Genomic DNA, 21,860 nt, shown 5'->3' on the forward strand with positions numbered 1-21,860 from the left:
CAATACTTTCCTGTTATAGAATATCGTACCTCTAAAAGAATTCAAAAACCTTGGATAACGACTCAGTTGTTAACCAAAATTACCATGAAGAATCAACTGTTTCGCAAATTCTTAGCCACCCGTGAAGTCAGCGACTTGCGCGAGTTCAAAAAATACCGCAACAATCTTAATAAAGCACTGAAGGTTGCTAAAGTAAGTTACCTTGAAAATTCATTTCAAAGTACCACCAGTGACGTTAAAGTTACGTGGAACAAATTAAACAGTCTCTTAAATCGGTCAGCATCTTCATTTTCTGTAGACGATCTTGTCATAAATGGTCGAACAATATCCGGTTCTGACTTAGCGAATGTATTCAATGAATACTTTACTAATTTGCCGACACCGACGTTGACCGGTGCTGCAAGTTCTTTTATAAAACCTAACCACACAAACAGTATGTATCTCCATCCAGTAACTGAGAACGAAGTAATCACCGCGTTTATGTCCCTCAAAAACAGTTGCAGCTGTGATGCGTATAACATGCAAATCAAGCCTATCAAATTTGTACTAGACATCATAGCCCCCATTCTTACTGATATATTTAATATGTGCTTCAGAGATGGTGTCTTTCCTGCATCAATGCAGTTAGCGAAAGTAACTGTCATCCATAAAAAAGGTGACAAAAATAATCTCAATAACTACCGTCCTATTTCTATCTTGCCAGTCTTCTCGGAAGGACTTGAAAAATTAATTCACAAACGGCTTACATCATACTGTGAAAAGATGAATATACTAAGCGACGATCAGTACGGTTTTCGCAAGTACCGATCAACTCAGCTAGCTCTGCTTAAGCAGAAATCATATATAATTGAAAATCTGGAGGCTAAGAAATTTGTACTAAGCATATTCATTGATTTCACTAAAGCATTTGACTACATGAATCGCAATCTTCTTACTGACAAATTACAATATTATGGTATATACGGCCCACCTTTAGACTTACTGAAGTCTTATTTGAGTAATCGCTCCCAGTACGTAAGCATAAACGATCACCCATCATGTCCGTTGCCAATTAACTCTGGAGTTCCTCAAGGCAGTATATTGGGTCCACTTTTATTTAACATATATCTTAATGACATTTCAGAAATTGATGCACGAGCAGAATTTGTAATATATGCAGACGACACCACCATATTACTCTCATCAGACACGTGCACAGAACTTCTTGATACCGGTAACTCAATTCTTCATAAAGTTAGTAACTGGGCAAGGGCAAATGGTCTAGTAATTAATGAAACAAAAACTAAAGCCATCATTTATCGCGCAAAGTCTCGATCTGTTCCGCAAAACACAACACTTACCCTCAATAATTGCACAGTAGAGATAGTACCCAGTTTTAAAACGCTAGGCGTATTATTTACAGAAACCTTTTCTTGTGACGCCCATGTGGACCACATAGCTTCCAAGTTAGGAAACATAGTAGGAATTTTTCATCGCCATAGAGACTACCTTCCTTAGAAAATAGCATTAATCCTATACAATTCTCTGTTCATGTCGCACATAAATTATTGCATTCTTGTATGGGGTACTACCACACTAAGCAACAAGTTAAAACTGTCCCGGCTCCAAAATAAGGCAATCCGTGTTATGACCCGGTCTGCCTATGATCATCCGATTGCACCCTTGCTCCATAACCTGAATTTTCTAAGCGTTAATGATATACATAGATACCAGCTTTGTAAATGTTTGATTCGTGGCAAACTACAGCACAATAATTATCTTATTAACCTTGGTGAGTTGGAAATCAAAGAGCCATCGGGTTATAATACGCGAAATCCCTTATACTGGAAAGTAGAGCATTATCGAACTAATTATGCAACACAATCTCTAAAATATCAGATACCAACTCTTCTCAACAATTTTCTTCAAGAAAATATAGACATTCTTAACATTCACCTCAAACATTTAAAACAACTTTTTTTTCCTTCATGATAATTCACGACACTATTTTTGTAATGTCCTCATTAGTTTTATATCTTAAGCAATGTGCAGCTGTACCATACTTTTGTGTCCTCATCGCTATTTTTAATGCTCAGCGAGTAAGAACCTAACCGTTTTTTCCTTTGTTTTCCTATGTCAAATGATGTGCTAGACATTTTTATGTGCCTTCATTGCTTCACGTCATAATATGCTGTGCTACTCATGCTCCTTCAGTACCCATAATTTCTTCATTGTGTACATTGTCGACTTGGCCTATCACTGCATTTTGTGTTTGCTCCTAACCGAAATTTGTTTTTCTTTTGCGCAGATACTTGAATCTATTGTACATTTGTAACTATTGTCTTCATTATTCTTTGTTACTAGTTTCTGATCGGTGTTCGGTCTGTGTTCACTACTGTTTTGCCTTTGAGGGGATAAGGCCTTAGTCAAGCTGCGTACGCAGCTTTTTGCCTTATCTCCTCCATTATATGTAATGAAAGACCAATATGAAATCTATAGACTGTCTATAGACCATTTTTGTAAGGCCGGTGTTGCCGGTTTACAATACGGATTAAAGGCTTGTGTTGATCTCGATTATATTTTTCAATTCTTTTTCTAAAAATAGCTGACTTAAGTACTTCTGTTGCTTTGAATTGAAGTTAGATGATTCTTTTATATCAATAACGGCCAAGGTTCTCGCATCCTTCGGAATTTTCAAATCGCTCATTGAGTCTTCCATCTTATACCCCTGTTACGCGGGCAGTTTCAATGCCCATATAGTCAATGGACATCAATGGGGATCTACCAATGACACACGATGGTTTTCAGTGACCTTTAAAGTTGATCGACATGAACTAAGTGGACGTTCGCGAATGGCCATCGGAATCTCAAGTGCCATTTAGAACAACCTCGCACTCGTTCTATGCTAAAAAAAGAATGCATAAAACTCGAAATAAGCAAAACTCGTTTTGATCTCATGGCAAAGATTTACATTAAAGTAGGCAGTTCATCAACTAACTTTTATTCGGTAATCAAAATGACAGCTCCGCAAAACGTTCCGCGGTCAGGTGTAAGCAAACAGACGCTGTTATTCTTGAACGTTGTCACGGCGTTCCGCTTCGCTTCTCTTCTTTTTCGCGTCTTACAGCATTTTTTGACAACAGAGACCAAGAACTGCCCCCAAGTGTTGCAACAACAGTAGTTCTGAATACCAGATAGATAATCACGGATGTGCGGCAGCTTCGCCGGCCAAACGTTAATGCTTCTGAATACAAGTGCGTATCGCTGCCCATCGTCTGCCCGTCATCGCTGTCTTCAGATTGTGCAGAACTGTGAAATATTTCTATAGCTTTTTTCTTAAAACAGTTTGAGTTAAAATAGCACCTAATGCAACATTCGGTGCGTTTTACACTGCTTCAATTCATTTTTTCGCACCATGTTGCTACCCCTAGCACCATCTGTCGGATCGCACGCTTATTATACCTTTATTTGCCGTGTGGCAGCGGTTTATCTTGTTGGCGGATAATGACAAAACAAAGCTTACACAGGGCAAAAATATGAGCCTAAATAAGGTGTAGAAATTTTTCTTCTGCTTTCTTTATTTCAGTTATTTCGTATGGCTCCAGTATGCATGAACATGCCTCTAATTTGCGTTTGCTGCATAAATTGTTTTTTTTCTTACATTATTGATATTGTGCAATTTCGAATTTGGCTTCTAAGCACCGGGATGTGCAATGGCATCAGAACCATGGACAACCAACAACCCTGGTATGGTCGCCGTAGTACACATGCTGTACATATCACCGGCTTTATAAATGACAGCAAGCTTGGCCGGTATGACGATATGCTGAGAAATGCGAACCAAGCGAAAAGACAGCGCGGAGATCCCACAAGAACTAGTTCGCTTGAGAAGATCTCAGTCGGCGGACAGTGGGCCATTGAGGTTTTATCTTTCTCTTCGCGCTTTTAATTCTATGGAAACGATGAGCCAATGATCGGAGCGAACGGAACAGTCCAGCTGCAGTCAGCCGACGTTTTTTTTTTTTTTCACGGTACCAGCTCATCATGCCTCATTGTCGACACCGACCATCAGCCGTCGCTGTCTTCACTTCACTTCGCAGGAAGCAGCACTCTAGACAGCTTCAGGACACGTGGCTGTTGTTATGAATATAATATGCTCACTGCAATGAACTTCTTAGCAAAAATTGATTGTGCAGAAAACTACGTAGTTCAGAACTTACCATTCGAGCGCGCATTGCACCAGAACTGCAGGGATGGAAACGACTGTACCTCAGTGGTTCTTTTATTGACATCTTCGTGTGCGTAGGGACATGCAATGTCCGTTCAGTCGGCAGGATACACAAGTTGCGCGCTACTTGTAGTAAATATTCCCTTGCTTTTTGCAAACGTTATACAATAACTTCTTTATAATGTGCGGAACTCTACTAGAAGTGCTGATGAGTACGAGCTCCCGCTTAGAAAAACCTTTACAGCCACAATCTCGACACCGTGTAGAACCAATATTTCCCATTTTTTCTGCCTGTTTCCACCGCTGTGTCAATTTTTTTTAATCGCTTTCTCCAGTAGTATATTCGGAAGCCACTTCCATTATTTAAAGTGGCCTAATTTGATGTCGACAGGCCACACTAGCAAGTGCTGCCGGGAGCCTGAAACATTCATCGGCATGTCGGATAAAACCGCCTGCACTGACATTTCCTGCTTATTCCTGAGATACAAGCAATAGCCAACATCAGGTCATCGTTCTCAACAATATACACAATGATGTTTTCCATTCGCTGCAACCTATTATTTCGCTCTTCACGATCGAAGACACCGTATACAGCAACCCTACCGACGTGCTAGGTCTGTGGTGAAGTGCCGGCGTCGACTAAACTTGAGGAATCTGGCCAGCATTTACCGCTGGTGAATCGTGTGTAAAATACCAACACCCGTTTCGTTTATTTATGAAGCGCATACGGTAGAGAAAAGCGCGTTCATTCAGGCGGTTGTCGCCGCGGTGTGAAGAGTACGCTCTGCCGCCGTAGCTCCTGTGTATGAAATGGTATCTGCCGATCAGCGCACTTACCGTAAGCGTCACCCGTAGCCGTTTAGTGTACGTCACGCTGTTGTGTTATGACGTCAGTATCATTCATTATGATCGTTCAAAAATTTTGAATTAATCACTTTTTTGAAGCAGTGTGAAATTATGTTCACGCTTTTGTTGCGACCAGTACCAGGCCACAAGTGACTCTACATGGAGAGGAAACACATAATATACTTCTAAAGCTTTAGAATTTGCACGTAATCCCTTTCAAGCAATACGAAGGTAATAAAAGCACGAAGAAATTTGTGCTTCGTAGCAGATGACAAGCGATTACGCATTTTTGTTACACAACCAAGAAAATTAAAAATTAGGGAGGAATTATTCCCTTAGCCCCTTACAATAGAACATTCTTTTAACAATTTATTTCCTTCCTTTACAATGGAAATGAATTTTGGAAGCGCAGGCGTGCACTTGTTTCAAGAGCTTTCAAGTTGTTCCCATTCTCGGAAAGAACCAATGAGTGACTTTTTCAACTTTCAAATTTCCATCTCTTCCCCTATGATTATCCATGTTACGCGGTGACAAGTGACGCGAAAATGCCTTCTTGTGTTGAGCAGTTTTTCCATAGGGCGTTGCTTCGGCATCACAAGCCAAAGTATAGAGCATGGTTGCTGCAAACTGCAGACGCGCGAAAATTATCATAAAATATTGATTGTGCCCCACAGATATTGGCAGTCCAGTACGTGCTATTTCTATAAGCAACTTGAAAAACTTGATTCGTATAAGGCAGGCTCACAGTTACCTCAATAAAAACTGTGATGCGGGAGAGTGGTAACTATTCGTACTAGGTGAACGGCGGATACCAAGACAGGACACAGAAAGAAGCAGCGCAGGTATCCAGGGCATTAAGGACATCGTCAGGACAGCCAGTCTGAATTTCCGCTGGTAGCGGACGATGGCGTCGACGGGACTATGATGATTGAGAAATCTCCCGGATTGCGATAATCTATAGACTTCCAATATATGCCTGCACGTTAACTTCGGTCGGTAAATGTGTGTGTTATCATTAATGTTTAGTATGAGATTTTCGAAGATTATCGCCCAGCATTGCATGCAGCTGGTTGCATAACCTGCTCGCAAGGACAGTTTTGTTGTCTAGGTTTGGTGAAATGCTATTTGACACCTTCCCCAGGCTAGACATGAATATTCTTGCTACATTCTTTTCTATTACTCGGAGTTTGTCTTGTTCTGACCACTCACCGGATAATTGATGTGAAGTCCCCTCGATTCCCGCACAGAGACCCACTGTGCGTGCACGCGTTTGGGCATGGGCGCACTAGGCAGATACACAGTCATTGTTTACTTATATGCTTGAAATTGGTCTTCCTGGAAAAGGGAAATTCCACGTCGTTATATCATTGCGCTGGTACCCTTGAACTATTGGGTTCTGTTTGACGGCGGATCGCATAATTCCCGACCCCAAAGGGTACCACTGTAAACACCTTGGCGTGATTACAGCATGCACGACTTCAGAGGGGAGAGCAGTTCACGTACACTGCTCAATTTAGATGCTGTCCTGAGCGGGAGGGCATTTTCAAACTTGTTTATAATCTACTCGTTCAATTGTACAGCTTTGCCAGACATGCAAATAAGAGTCGGAAATCGGTGATAAGCGATTTAACCGTGACTTTTTTATAGTACGTGACCTCAGATAAATGGATTCTCCAGTAAGTCTGCAGAAATTCTGGTCAACGAAGCTTCGCTCCAAAGAAAGTTGAAATATGACAGTGGTCACTGAGTTAAACGAAGACGCCATGCGCCAAGAAAAAACCATCTATTGACAGCTATTAAAGGTACATCTTGAAAAATCAATAAAAAGTGAAATAGTTGAGCAAAAGAAAACTAAAGCAGACGGTGTCAAAAAGAGTGTATTCACGTTGCACTTTTGCAGAGCCATTTTCAACGACACCTAATTTTAGTTGTGTACAGCTCGGACTTAGTGCAGTAGTATAATCATGGGCGTTCATTCTCTGTTTTCGTACGCGTCAACAGGCCCACGATATGCATTTTAAAGCTAGTTCTCAATGGCCTATCCTGACAAGCTACGACTTGTTTATTTCACGTGGGCGACTATGGACAATGATATCGGGAGCTGACTCTGCGCTCACCCCCGTCCGTGCACTTCCTGCGCTCTTCAGTCGAGTTGGAGGCACAGCCAGGTCACATATACACAAGCACTCACAAATGCCCACGCTTCGCAGCCGAAGTAGGCACTAGATTGATACGGAATCCAACCAGAGCGAGCTCACACTCGACTGCGCACCACCAGAGGCTATTGTTTCAGTGTGCCGGAGAAGGTTGCGCGCCTACCGCTTCCCAGCAAGTCATTCCTGCCATACTACAGCCTCCTGACTGCTAACTACTCGAACCATAGCGGCCATCTTCAAGAACACGATTTAGGGAGCTTAAGATCAAACTGCTCTTGCTGTAAAAGTCTTGCGCACTTCCTCCCGCGAAAGCATAGAAACCGTCAGCGTGGGATGATGAAATCAAAATGCACAGGCGATCACACGATGTAACGCAACGAATCGGCGTTATCAACTTTTGTTGCACATTTTCAACGACTTCGCAATGCCGCTTTCAATTTGCTCGCACACTATCATCTTTTCCAAAGTGGAGAAGGGGGTGCTCAATGAGTGCTTTCTGCAAGGTGGATGGTGGGTGGAGTGCTTCTGGACGGAGAAAGTGGTTGGATGTAGTGGCAGATAGCGGATGTGAGTGGGTGGTGGACGCTTGTCGGGCTGCCACTGATACCTATGGTTCGGTTTCACACGATATTGGGTGGTCAGTGACCCATCAGTATGTTGGGGCTGGAATTTTCTCTCCGTCTGAGATCATTTCCACGTGTTCGCTGGTATGTTCTCGCCACGGGGAAGTGCTGTGAATGCGTTTTCTAGACGTTCTATCGGCCGTGCGAAGTAACAAAGCATGCGATGTGAGGCTAAGCTTGCGATTTTTGTAGTTAAAGTTGCGTGCCACGATTTAAGGCACATCAGTGCTCCTGTTTCCTTTAGAGAGACATTTCAGCCTGACACGACCAGCGAGGGAAATGACCGGACAGAAAACTGGATGGAGCTCAGTTTGTCGAATTGTTTAATGCAGAATGAGAATTGTAAGCCTGTGTAGGGATGTATTGTGAGTTGAGAGAGAGGACGGAGCTATTGTCGCTCAAAATTCAGGTACCATTTCGCTCAATTTCTCGAAACTAAACGAATACCACCGCCCAATTACCGCACCAGTTGAGATTGCCGAGCGTTTCGCGAAACGAACCGAACACACCAATACACATATACCCTCGGTAGACATTAGGAGATTCTATGCATCGCGTGGCGTAGCAATCTAAAGAGTTCCATTCGTCTTATTGAGGGTGGGGTAGCCTTAGTCTTGTTCTTCACGAACAACCTGCTCAGTATTTTCTCTCAAGCTCGTATAGCTTTTCTCAGAGGCAGCGGTGCTTTCAGTAGTGCGCCCTTAGCTTCTTTTAGGGATAAGCGCCTTCGTTGACTTCGACGTAGTACGTTATACGAAAAAAAAACGTTCACACACAAGCTTGCCGAAATAGCGTTTCTAAGCAGGAGGAGAGGCGTCAAAAGCATGAGGATTGAAAAAATCTCCCTCGAACATTGCCTTCTTCAGCCTCATGATTCATCTCACGATGCATTTGCGTGAGTTTTTTTAGACAAATTTTTCAGCTTCGCAACTGCTGCAGCCTTAACTTTCGCCTGGCATCATGGTGAGAACTTGTAATTAGCCTCGAGTCCGCTCTTTTGATAGGCTTCAGGCATCCTCTTCGATATCCCGATATTCTAAGAAGAAAAATATTGGGGGTACCCATGGCTGTATGTGGCCTACAAACCATGCTATGACAAAAGAGTGTCGCTAGAATTGTTATGATAGTCACCCTCGAAAGCAATACGTTCGTCTTCTCTACGTGCACCCCCTAGGTTGCTCCACTCAGTGGTACGCTACTCACCCAAAGAGAATTCGATGATGTGGCCGCCTCAAGATACCGAAGGCAGTGCCCGCCTTAGTGAATGTTCAGTAGCTTCCAGCTACACGCCTGCCCTGATCAGTACTGAGCTCAGGCGATGGCCGTCCTGTGTAGGTTTGATCACGAGGAGCTGAACAATGGCCCTTATGGCCGAGCTTCTGAGTGGCTGAAAACAGGTTCACTTTGGGCCTTCTGATTGGGCAGGTCGGCCACCTCCGGTTGCTGGGCGCTTTGGTGACCAATGCCGTCTCCAGCGCGGGCCGAATAATGTGCACCTGAAGCAGTGGTGAGGAGTGGCTGGTTCGAATTATCGACTGCAGCCTCGAGTGCTGGAAACGCCTCCAGCCACAGGCATTTGTTCGGAAGAAACGGGGCCATCATTCCTTTATATTTATTAGGCTGCCAAGGTTAAGGTGCGCAGTGGGAATCCATGACAAAAGAAAATGTATGAGCGCATGCACCTTATCCTGAAGCAGGAAGAAAAGAATGTAAATCTCTTTCAAATCATAATTGACTTCAAGATGACGTCAAGTGCACTATTTGATTATGCTGTTTTAGTGTCATAGAGAAAGCTGCGGTTATTGCAACACCGCATAAAGCTCAGCACCAAAACCAAAATTGTATCTTTCACAAAGCATTCAGCCCCAAACTTGTAGCTTTGACGATCCTTGTTCGCCGCAGCTAGATCACACTAATACTGTGCGGGATCCTCATATTCATACTAGCACAAACTACATTCGAAGGGCGCGAATGAAACTGTTTAGGTTTGTTTATAATGCTCATGGCTATTTTTCACCTTAGTATACGATATGGTCTCCGAATGTTTCAAATGCAACGAAACTATACCACCTACAAATAATGTAAGGCACTGTCACCCATCATGAAAAAGTGACATTGCATATAAAAATGCATTTGATGAATCAAGGAAACTGAGAGATGAGCACAGCAACACAACTGTGATGCCTAAATCTCAAAATAAATCCTTACCGCTTTTCATTTTTCCTCAGAACTATAACCTAGTTGAACCTCTTACCTTATGATGTTGCTGATATACCCTTTCTTTGAATAATTTGTCGAGGTCATGGCATCTTACCTCGCGGTTAGGCGCGGATTTCCTTCTGAAACTATTTGTTATGGCAGTGTGTTATGGACATATGCGCTTACATTGCACCAACATTCGACTTTAGAAGATTAGATTTGTTTTTCGTTGACTGCCCATTCTATCACGGCGTCCTGTGTATCGAAAGATTTTTTTTTCTTTGGAGCTGTGACATTCAACAGAGCAATGCTATCGCTATATGCACCAACTGCTGCTGTGACTGCGGAGAGTCTGTTCACAGTATCTAATAAATGAAATCATAAATGCAGAAACTGCAGCGTTAATCTCAAGCAATACAGCTTTTCAAACCCTGTCATATGTGTGGAAACAAGTTTAAAAACATTACATGCTGCTTGCCAAATTTCGGCTTTGTTTTCGTGGGTGGCATGTCAGACATGGCGAAAACGATGAAACTCTCAGGCACTAAGCATCTTGCCGTTATTGGTGATCCTACAGAATGCCCATTTACGCCACGATACCTTAATGGATCAATCCACCATTGCGCCGTTCTCGATCTACAATTCATTTAATGGACATCCAATGTTCTCTTCCTTTGAATATTTGCCTATACGAAAAGTACATGAAACTGAAAATACAATTATACATAGGGTTTCACAAATAAGATGTTTCAACTTTGTTTATATTCAGAACACCACACAAAAAAATGCGCGTGATCATTCTCGGGTCTTAGATAGCCTCCGTTATCGGTTCCTTCTTAGGCAACCCATGCACTCGGTTTCTCTCCAGCTTTTAAATCTTTATCTTACTGCGCGTTGAGCAGTGTCTCGGTTTTCTATCTTGCTCATTTCCTTTTCAGTTTTGCTGTTGAAATTATGCGGTTATTTTCATGTTTGACACACTGTCTTTTTCAGCAGCTGCTCATCAGCCTTAGTGAGTCGATAAGCAGTCGCCGCTACTTGCTCACCTTCGTATGCGGCTACATAAAGCTGATTACTAAGACATAGGTGAAGCCCACTATCTATTCGGACTTACTACCCGGCCAAGGCAGCAGTGCCAGTCGGACTGAGCACATGGAAGAGCAGAATGATAGATGAGAGAAGGCGATTAAACCGCGGAACAGTATAGGCTGCTAAAGAGAAGCTGACTCAAAGGAAGCCGCCAGACAGGATCAGGAGGTGGTCGAGAGGACGGAAAAACGGGCAAACAAAATTGCTCTAGTGTACCTGCAGTAAGTAGAATTCCCCTCGGGGCTGGCTATGGGGTAATAAATGTTCTTCTAGTGCACTCCGTTGATAATAATTAAAAGCTGGTTTTTGGGGAAAGGAAATAGCGCAGTATCTCTCTCATATATTGTTGGACACCTGAACCGCGCCGTAAGAGAAGGGATAAAGGAGGAAGTGAAAGAAGAAAGGAAGAAGAAATGCCGTAGTGGAGGGCTCTGGAAAAATTTCGACCACCTGGGGATCTTTAACGTGCACTGACATCGCACAGCACACGGGCGCCTTAGCGTTTTTCCTCCATAAAAACGCAGCCGCCACGGTCGGGATCGAACCCGGGAACTCCGTTCAGCAGTCAAGCGCCTTAACCACTGAGCCACCGCGGGGAGAATTTAGGAGATCTTATAGAAACGTTCAAGTTCATTATCAACGTCATGCAGACCATGGTTTCCAGAATAATTATGTTCAGCGTAATTTTTGGTAATGACAGGTCAAAATATTTCATGCTAAAAATTTTATATATTTTATGCTGAAGCATGTTTTAACATTGAGCGCATGTACCCTGGAAACAAGTTGGGATGAGATCACCTCCACTGAAAATGTAGAACCACACTAATAACAGCATGGAACACATAGTTAATTTCAAAAACCGAAATAAACGTGTGTATTCGCAGTAGAGTAGAAGTTATGTAGCCTCACACTGAGCTTGCAATTCCAGAGGCAGCATTCATGCTTACGCAGTGCACCATACCCAGAGGTATAAATTTGTTCTGTCACAAATTTATGATGGCGAGTGCTTCTGCCAAAAAGTTCTAGAATACACCAGGCAAGAAAATATTTTACAGCAGTTTCACGCAAATGCTTAGAGCGGGACATGTGGCCTACAACTCTCCTTGGCATCTTCAAATACCATTCTGCGCTAACGGGAATAGCAGGCAGTTAATTTCCAGCACTCATGACAGGGTCCATCTGTGATGACCGAATAATATCCAGCCGTGATGCAGGATATTATCCGGTCACCACGGATCAAAGAGTTATGGGTATGAGCGGAAGTAGAGGAATTCAGGATGTCGTACACAACAGATGATCACCTTTAACTGAAAAAGGCAACCTTAATGTTCAAACAAAGGACCATAATCTAAAAACTGTAATTTGGAGTGTGCAGTAGAAGCAAACGGTAGGATGGTTAGAGAGATTACCGCCAAGCTCTCTCAGGTGACCAAATATCTCATTAGAAAACTCCAAAGAATGATAGCTTCTAACCTCCCATATGGAACATAATTGGAATAGCTATCACAGGTAATAAAAAAGTGCGGGCAACCGACATAATGAATTTTAATGTAGGCAGAATGGAACACGCTCTGCAAACAGAACTTACTGAAAAGCGGCGAAAATCATAGGTATAAGATAAAAGCACATGTATTCGTTAAGAGACAAAGAAGACAATGTCATTAGCAATATGGATAAAACAGTTGAAGTAGCTGAAGGGGCCTACGCAAGTCTTTACACTAGCGATTGGAATCAGGACGCTAAAGAGGCTCTGAAAGTGGCTCTCAGTAATGTTGCGATATGTCTATAGGATGTCAAAAAACACCGCTTCACAAACATTCTCCAGCAAGAATTATTTAGTGCGTTTAATGTTAGCTGAGATATTTTCAGTTAAAATTTGAATTTCCCTGTTTTCGAGCTTTTTTTATCTCGTAACTTTTGCCCTCTGGAATGTCGGCGCTCCTCCGTCGTACGCACCTACTCGGACCCTGTGCCAGCTGCCGACGCGCGGGAGTTCTCCTGGGGCGGGGCATCTGGCTGCCGCCATGGTAGCTGAGGGACGCCACAGAAAGTTGGCACGGCGAACCAATGATAGCCTTCTACGGCTGACGTAACGAGCGCTGCATTACGCTTTGCGCAGGGATACGGGTGAAGCAGGGCACCACCGGTCGCCCCGAGGCGCAGAAGCGCGAATTGTTAAAAATATATTGTAAATGATCTCCTCGCTTTTGAGGTCGCGTACGCGGCATGAATGCTTGGTGGCCTATCCTCTACATAATGGAAGCGTATTGTTGTAAACCTCAACACCCTTTTCAGGGACCCTTTAATGCGACAGACACTAGCGCACAGCCAAGCAATATCCTGCCAGTAAAAAAAATAGGAGGGAAAGAAAGCCTTAGGGGGAGAACAACAAATGGGAAAAGGTTCTAGTGAGGATCAGGTAGCAGCAGATTTGTTGAATGAATGTGGCGAGTTTGTGTTAAGAAACTAGCCACCCTGTATACGCGATGCCTGATTACCTCAAGGGTACCGCAAGATAGGAAGAAGGCTAACATCATCATAATTCATAAGTAAGGGGTCATCAAGGATTATATCCATATCATTATACAGGCTTTTGTAAAGGCTACTAGACAATATACTGTGTTCACACTATCTTTGAAAGGATAGAGAAATGCGCAGAATATAAAAACCATACATATAGGCTTCAGAGATTACGAGAACGCATTTGACTCAGCAGAAACTTCAGCAAAATTAAATTCAGCCATATTCCAACAAGGACAGGAGTCTTGCGGGGAGGCACGATCTCGCCAATGATATTCACCACCTGTGCACACGAAGCATTCAGTGGCTTGGAAGGGTAAAAGTTGGAGTACAAGAGTTAATGGAGGATGACCGCAGCGACAGCGAAACGTGCAACATCTAAGTCTTCTCTTATTTGTCTGCAGATTCCCGCTTACCGAGTCAACCACTCCTTCCACCCTCGCCTGCTACCCTCACCTGCAAGCCGCATCATCGCCAGTTACACGTGCGGGCTCTGCAGCTGCGCATATCAACCTTCCGGAACAGTGCGGTCGCCCTTCCGGTGGCCGCTGCTATAAAATCAAGCCGGCATCAAGGGACCGCCACAAGAGCAGCAGCGACCGCGAAACGTGGAACATCTAAGTCTTCTCTTATTTGTGTGCAGGTTAGTTCTAACACTACCGTGTTTTCTGTTTCTCTTGTAATACTTTTCTGCTGTTCCTGCTGCTGCTCTGGTTGCAACTTTTTATTGATAATGCCTCCCTGTTCCGAAATAGTATTTTCTTAGGACCGTCCTACTTGCCAAGTATATAATTCTCAGCTTTGTTCCCGTTTGTTACACCTGCCGCATGCACAATGTCGATTAAAGAGGCCGACTTTCTCAAATTTAAAGATGAAATAAGGCAAGAGCTTAAAGTGTTTCGCGAATCACTAGAGAGGGATTTGCGCAATGAAATCCGGGATTTGAAAGCTGAACAAAGGAGTCTTGTGCAGAGCCTTGACTTTGCTCAAGACAGTATTGATGAACTAAAGAAAAAACTGGAATCAGAAGTCTCGAAAAAAGATTGTCTTGCAACAGAAAAGGAAGCCCTCCGCAGAAAATGTCTCGCAGCAGAAAGTAAAATTCAAGATCTTGAAGATCGTACGGTGTCTTCAGAGCCGTATTCTCGGAGGGCAAATATAGAAATTCAAGGCGTCATTCAGAAAGAAAAAAGCGTGACAGATTTGCTTGTTAGGATTGTCAATGCTGTGAAAGAACCGATAGCGGAAAGTGACATTGAAGCCTGCCACCGGGTGCTGACACGAAAGGCTGATAAGACCAAAAGCATTGTCGTGCAGTTCAAGATACGCTCAAAACGGGATGCTATCTTGAAAAAGCCAAGAAAGCACGGCTGACAAATGACGACCTCGGCCTTGACGATACAGTACCTGTTTTTGTAAACGAGCACCTCTGTCCCGCGCTCAAGAAACTACTTGCGATGACTAAAAAAGAAACACGAACACAAATGGAAATCAGTTTGGGCGTATAGCGGCAAAATCTACGCAAAACAATCGGATGGCAGCTCGGCAGTGTCGATAGCACATGAAAGTGATCTTGAAGGCATATTTGGTCAGTCGGAATAGGACTCGTTCTTTCTGATAACAACGCAGATTAGCTAGCACATCATGGATTCCTCTATGAAGTACCAAGAATTCATTTTTCCTGAAGATGTTGAACCTCCTGCAAAATCTTGCGAATCTGTTCTGCACATTAATGCATGGTCTGTGAGTGGAAAAGAAGATGTCCTTATCTCATTTCTGGATGATTTTGGGTTTAAATTTAGTATCGTGATGTTGTCAGAGACGTGGTATCACGACGGAAGTAATATGTTGAGATTACCAGGTTATAGGAATTTCTTTTTAAATCGTACTGGCAGACGATGTGGTGGTGTTCCAGTTCATGTTAAAGTGCACAAGAACTGTGAAATCTTGCCTGACTTTAGCAAAGTAACCTCCGACTTTGAAATAATCACCGTACAATGCAAAGATGAAACCATCTCTGTTGCATATCGTCCACCAGGAGGTAACGTAAAATCTTTCATAGAGTTTCTTGAGTCATTGCTAGACTATGTATGCAGGAAAAACTTCCGCCTTGTCTGTGGTGGTGATTTTAACATAAATATACTTGATGATACCAACACTACTCGACAATTTAAGACTGCGTTACATTCCTCTGGTTTTCTGAACCTAATCTCAACATCGACACGAGTTACAGTCACTACTCAATCCGCACTCGACTTTATTTTGACAAATATAAATACTAAAGTCCATACCTCTGGTACTCTAACTTCTGACATAAGTGACCATTGCCCTGTATTCTTGACTTATCAAACAAACTGCACTCAAACAAGGGGAACTCAAAGAACCCATTATAATTCAATCTATCACGCAGGACACTTTAGAAATGTTCAGACAAGATTTATCGACATGTGATTGGTCAACGGTCCTGAACAAAACAAATCCGAATGATGCATACGGTGAATTTATTAAAATCTTTGTGGACATCTATGCAATGCACTTCCCATTGATAACACCTAAGTCATCAAGGAAAACGAGAAAACCATGGATAAACCGGGAACACCTCAAATTGATTAGAACGAAAAACCGCCTTTATCATGATTTTCTACGTCCACGTTCCGAAGCCGCCCTAAAGGAATTTAAGAAAACAAGGAATCAAGTAAACGCGGAGATTAAACGTGCGAAGACTGCATAATACCAAAAACTGTTTGCAGATATGAACAGGCAACAACCTGGTGCTGCATGGAAAATTATATATAATGTCCTTGGACGGGATGACTCCCGTTCAATTCCGAGAAAGATAACTATTAATGACCGTGAACTTGGAGATCGCGACATAGCTGAATACTTCAACCATTATTTTGTAAACGCTGCAACACCGAATAGTTCTCCCTCAGATACAGTTACCCTAGCTTATAGTTGTGCTGAACGCATATGTTTTGCTCCTACAGAGGAAAATGAAATACACAGCACATTCATGAGCCTAAAAAACAGTAGATCATTGGACACTAGCGATATTCAAATTAAACCTGTTAAGTATGTATTAGAATTGCTAACGTCTGCCCTTGCTCATATGTTTATTCTTGTCCTTGAGACAAGCATATTTCCAACTTCCATGACATGTGCGAGGGTATCTGCGTTGTACAAAGGCGGTGATCACAACCTTGCGTCCAATTACCGTCCCATTTCTGTCCTCCCAGTATTTTCGAAGAGATTGAAAAAAATTATTCTTTCTCGCATTACAAACCTTTATGATAAGCACAGTATTTTGACAAACTCAGAGTAGGTTTCAGGAAGGAGCGGTCGACTGAAGCCACTTTGTTAGCCCTGAAGGAAATAATTTTGTAAGATATTAATATTAATTTATTGACAGCCAGAATTTTCCTCGATTTTAGTAAAGCGTTTGACTCCATTGATCACAGTATTCTCATTAGTAAACTTTCATCATATAGAATTCGTGGTACAGCTTTGGTTTTAGTTAAATCCTACTTAGAAGATAGGTACCAGTGCGTATGTATTAACAACCAAAGGTCATCATTCTTACCAATAGTATGTGGCGTGCCACAAGGAAGTATATTGGGGCCCCTTTTATTTAATACTTTTATCAATGATATCGTAAATATTGACACCACAGTAAAATTCGTAATCTATGCTGATGATAGCACCTTACTTATTTGTGGGAGTAATATTAGCGCACTAGAGTTAAAATGCAATGATATCCTTACTAAACTATCGGCATGGACTACAGTAAATGAAATCAAAGCAAACCCAACTAAATCCAAAGCCGTTATTTTTCGTGCTCCGAATAAAACAGTTCCTCCGGTGAATTCACTCGTTTTTCAAGACCAGCATACAGAAATAGTAAGCGAGCATAAGGTTCTCGGCGTGTATTTTTCTGCCCATCTCAAATGGGACGCTCATATTGTTTATATCTCTAGAAAACTGTCTGCCGTTAGTGGCGTAATCTCACGCTGCCGCACATTTCTTCCCACAAGCGCTAAACTACAAATATATTACACTCTATTTCTTTCTAATATTAACTACTGTACACTGGTATGGCCAACAACCACTAAAAGAAATATTAACAAGCTACTCGTTTTGCAGAGGAAAAGCGTTCGTCTTATCGCAAACACCGAACCAACATCAAGTGTTAATTTCACAATAGCATCATTTAATATTATCCGTGTAGATAATATATATGAATTTCGTTTGTTACAAATAACATACTTTTCTTCCACAGGTATGAGTAATTTCTTGACACAACTTGCTTCCCTTGAATATCGTACACCAACAGTTAACACTCGTACTGAAACTTGGTCTTTACCACAGTTTCGAGCTGATTACAAGCTGCAATCCTTGGCTCACAATCTGCCATTTTTTCTTAATAAATATAAAGATAGTGCTGGATTTAGTCCAAAACAACTGCGTATATACTTTGTGAAAACGTAATCTGTATTTATTCTTATGTCGTATGAGAAAATGTCTGTCATCGCTGTACTCTTTTTTTGCATTCTTTCATTATTGATAAACATTCTGTTATCTTATTTCTGCTGTGCTGCTCTCATGCATACGCTGTATGATTTCTTTTCTATTTATTTATTGACGACCACTACTGTATTGTTAATTAATTGTTATTTCGTTCTGTCTGCTGCTGCCATGTAATGGTTTCCTGGGCCTTCGTCAAGATGTTCGTACAGCTTTTAGCCCAGGGGACCATCCAGATACTTGCTGGAGAATAAAAATATGATTTGATTTGATTTGACTTAGTACTCTGCGAATCGCTGATGATGCCGCCCTGCTAGTCAATCAAGAGATGAGCAGCAAAGCACGAGCAATGACTTGCAGAGCAGAACGGTGGCTTTAAAATTAATAGCCACAAAACCAAAGTACTGTTCAACATTTTAGCAAGGGAACAGCAGTTTACAATTGGTGTCGAGGCGCTAGAAGTGGTGAGGCAATTCCTCTGCTTACGGCAGGTAGTTACCACAGATGTCGATCACGAGAAGGAAATAACTAGAAGACTAAGAAAGAGGTTGAACGCATTTGACGGTTCTCTCAGATCATGGGTTGAACGCATTTGACGGTTCTCTTAGATCATGAACTGCAGTTCACCGGTATCCCTCAATAAAAAAAGCGCATAACATCTGTATATTCCCAGTAATAACTCTTGGAGCAAAAACATGGAGGTTACCTAGAAAGACTCAACTTAAATTGGGGACAACGCAGCGGGTATTCATCAAGAAAAAAGCATATAACAGCTGTATTTTACCAGTAATAACTCTGGGGCAGAAACGCGGAGCCTAATGAAAGGGGTTCGACTTAAATTGAGGACAACGCAGCGAGTTGTGGAAGGGAAAATGATAGGGGTAATGTCAAGGGACAGGAAGAGGGCAGAGTGGAGCTGAGAGAAAACGTGGGTTAATGACATCCCAGGCTAAATCAAGCAATATAAATTGCTTTGGCAGAGCATTTAATAAGAAGGCAAGATATTCGATGGTCGTTAAGGGTAGGAGACAGAACACCAAGAGCCGCCGCTGTAGCTGAGCGGTTATGGCGCTCGGCTGCTGGCCGGAAAGACGCGGGTTGGATCCCGGCCAAGGCGGTCGAATTTCGATGGAGGCGACTCTAGAGGCCCGTGTGCTGTGGGATGTCAGTGCACTTTAAAGAATTCCAGGTGGTCAAAATTTCCGGAGCCATCCTCTACGGCGTCCTTCATCCTGTGTCGCTTTAGGACCATAAACACTCTTAAACCATGAACGATGAATACCAGTCGGAGGCAAGAAGAACAGAGGGTGGCAGACAGATAGGAGGGCGGATGAGATAAATGTTTGCAGGGTACGGTGGCCGCAGCTTGCACAGGACAGGGCTAATTGGAGAAGTATGAGAGAGGCCTTGGTCCTCCACTGGACGTAGCCAGGCTTATGATGATGATGATCGTGCAGCGATCGGATTGCTGACTGCCAAGAATAAAATTTTGGGTTTTATCTCTGGCCAGTTCGCGGTTTTGTTCCTGCGTTCATCATCAGGCGCGGAAATGCCCAGGCACTGTTAGCATAGTAAATGTTAAAAATTTCAACCCCAAAGTCTATTGGGAAACAAAATTATTGACTATATGTCACTGAGATTTGTTTACTGCCTTTTCATTGGTTGCGGGTAGTCTGTAAAACCTTCATATTCCCGACTATGAGAGTCGCTCATATTCGAAGTTTAGCGTTATATGGCCAGTAAGCGATGCTTTAGTTTTTGCACTGTACTTTTTGCTTTGTTGATTGCCGAGAGTACATAGGCTGTTTTCTTGCTCAGAAAAAAAAAGGTTCATGTGGCCATCGTCACCAGAAAATCAGAAGTTGCTCTTTGCACACTGTTCCAGGCGACAGATATTCTTCCATATCTCCTTATCTCAAATTTTCCATGCTGTGTCTGGATATTAGAGAGGTCAAAATCGGCTGATTCAGGACTTCCGCACAGCCGACTGAAATGGGTGCAATGGTTAATTTGGAAATCACAAGTGTGCTTTCACGAGTTGGCCCCATGAATTGTTTGATTTATTTACTAACCTTCCAACCTCTGGACTGCGACCATGCCTATAGTGAAAATACAAATGAACGTGTAATTTCTTTATTCGTTGAAACCGCCGTCGTGGTCCTAGACATTTATTTAAAAATTCCCGAATTCCATACTCTCCACTCAAAGCTCATTACTTATTTCGAATCATTTAGCGCAGCGGCGATAATAACATCAGATTAAAAAGCGCGGTTTGGTTTATTGGGGTTTAACGTCCCAAAGCACTCAGGCTATAAGGGACACCGTAGTGAAGGGCTCCGAAGATTTCGACCAACTCGGTTGTTTTTAACCCAACCCAGGGATTCTTTAACGTGCACTGACATCGCACAGTACAGCGGCCTCTAGAATTTCGACTTCATCTAAATTCGACAGCCGCGGCCGGGATCGAGCCCGCGTCTTTCGGGTGAGCAACCGAGAGTCATAACCACTGAGCCACCACGGCGGCCATTAAAAAGTTTGTAAAAAAGGCTACAACTCAAATCAATTCGCCCCTGAATGCAGATTCGCAAATCATCGCTAGTAATTATTGCGCTAGAAGCGCTATCAAACTTATGCTGGTGCGACTAAAATATATTATGGACATCTTCTCGGCAAGTGGTTTTTTCTTAAGAACGCCAAAAGATTCTAATGATCCTGTGTTTATCATTCAAAATAAAATTGTCGCTTTTCGAAACTTGAGTCGCTGTACAAGAACCGCAGGTTTGCTAAGATTCCGGGTATGCCTATGCGCGCACCTCACGCGTATATTGTCCAAACGAGGTCACGTGACTTCCAATCTTCTATGGAGTGAAGGATGAGCCGTCACGGCCGCGTTGACGAACACTCAGCTGCTGCCGTAAGTCTATTTATTTATACACAATTTCCCTGCTGTACGCCTCCCTTTGTGCCTCTGCAGATTTTCATTCAAGATGATTTTTTTTGTATGTCGAACACATTAGGTCCCCGCACTCTCCTCAGATTGCAAGAAAGTTCTTCATTTGTTATCTATGAAATCGACATCAGGTGTCGCCACAAATCCACACCACGATTATTTCAGACTACTACTTTAAATCGGTCTTCGTGCGGCGTGTGCGCAGTGAACAAGCTGTCTCATTTATTAAGGCATTATTTTGCTCTGTTTGAAGCAACTTGCCTAACCGAAAACAAGAAAAAAAACACTCATCGTCCGAAATTTCATCTGCGCAGCACAAAGATACCGCTGAGATTAATGGTGGCATTGCCTCATAAACTGGATGCTTAGGAGAACAAGAACGCCAAGCGCTCAATTTGCTCCCCTTAGGAACATGTACAACCAGTTTAGTCTTTTTCAACCATATTTTACTCAAGGCTTATTTATTGAATGTTATAAATTAATTAGAATTGTCAAATTGTGTCGTAGAGGTGAAAATAAAGACTTCGAATTGGCTAGCCCGTTTCCAGTAATTGTCATATCTATTAAGGCATTAAAAGCGCTTTCAAGCGCCTGAGAGCACCATGACAAATTAAATGTTTACTTTCCACAATTTAGAGCAGTTCAAAAGCAGGCCAGTTACGTACTAGGCTTCTGAAGGTGTCTACGTTATCTGGAAGGAGTCGTTCCTACCATATTATTGTTTGTGCACGCCAGAGAGCAGATTTTAA

At 42.5% G+C, this 21,860-nt stretch overlaps 1 protein-coding gene across 1 annotated transcript in view; it reads right to left on the reverse strand.

The window, feature by feature from the left end:
• The window catches only part of LOC144103855 (uncharacterized), a 131,214-nt gene extending 122,087 nt beyond the window's left edge, over nt 1-9,127 (reverse strand). The window contains exons 1-2 of the mRNA XM_077636558.1: nt 9,036-9,127; nt 6,263-6,388 (exon numbers count right to left, since the gene is read on the reverse strand). Of these exons, the coding sequence (XP_077492684.1) occupies nt 6,263-6,358 (96 nt within the window). The 5' untranslated portion in view covers nt 6,359-6,388; nt 9,036-9,127. The remainder of the gene's footprint in view (nt 1-6,262; nt 6,389-9,035) is intronic.
• Nucleotides 9,128-21,860: the final 12,733 nt, after the last annotated feature.

The sequence above is a fragment of the Amblyomma americanum genome, chromosome 9 (assembly GCF_052857255.1).
Source record: "Amblyomma americanum isolate KBUSLIRL-KWMA chromosome 9, ASM5285725v1, whole genome shotgun sequence".
NCBI lineage: Eukaryota > Metazoa > Arthropoda > Arachnida > Ixodida > Ixodidae > Amblyomma > Amblyomma americanum.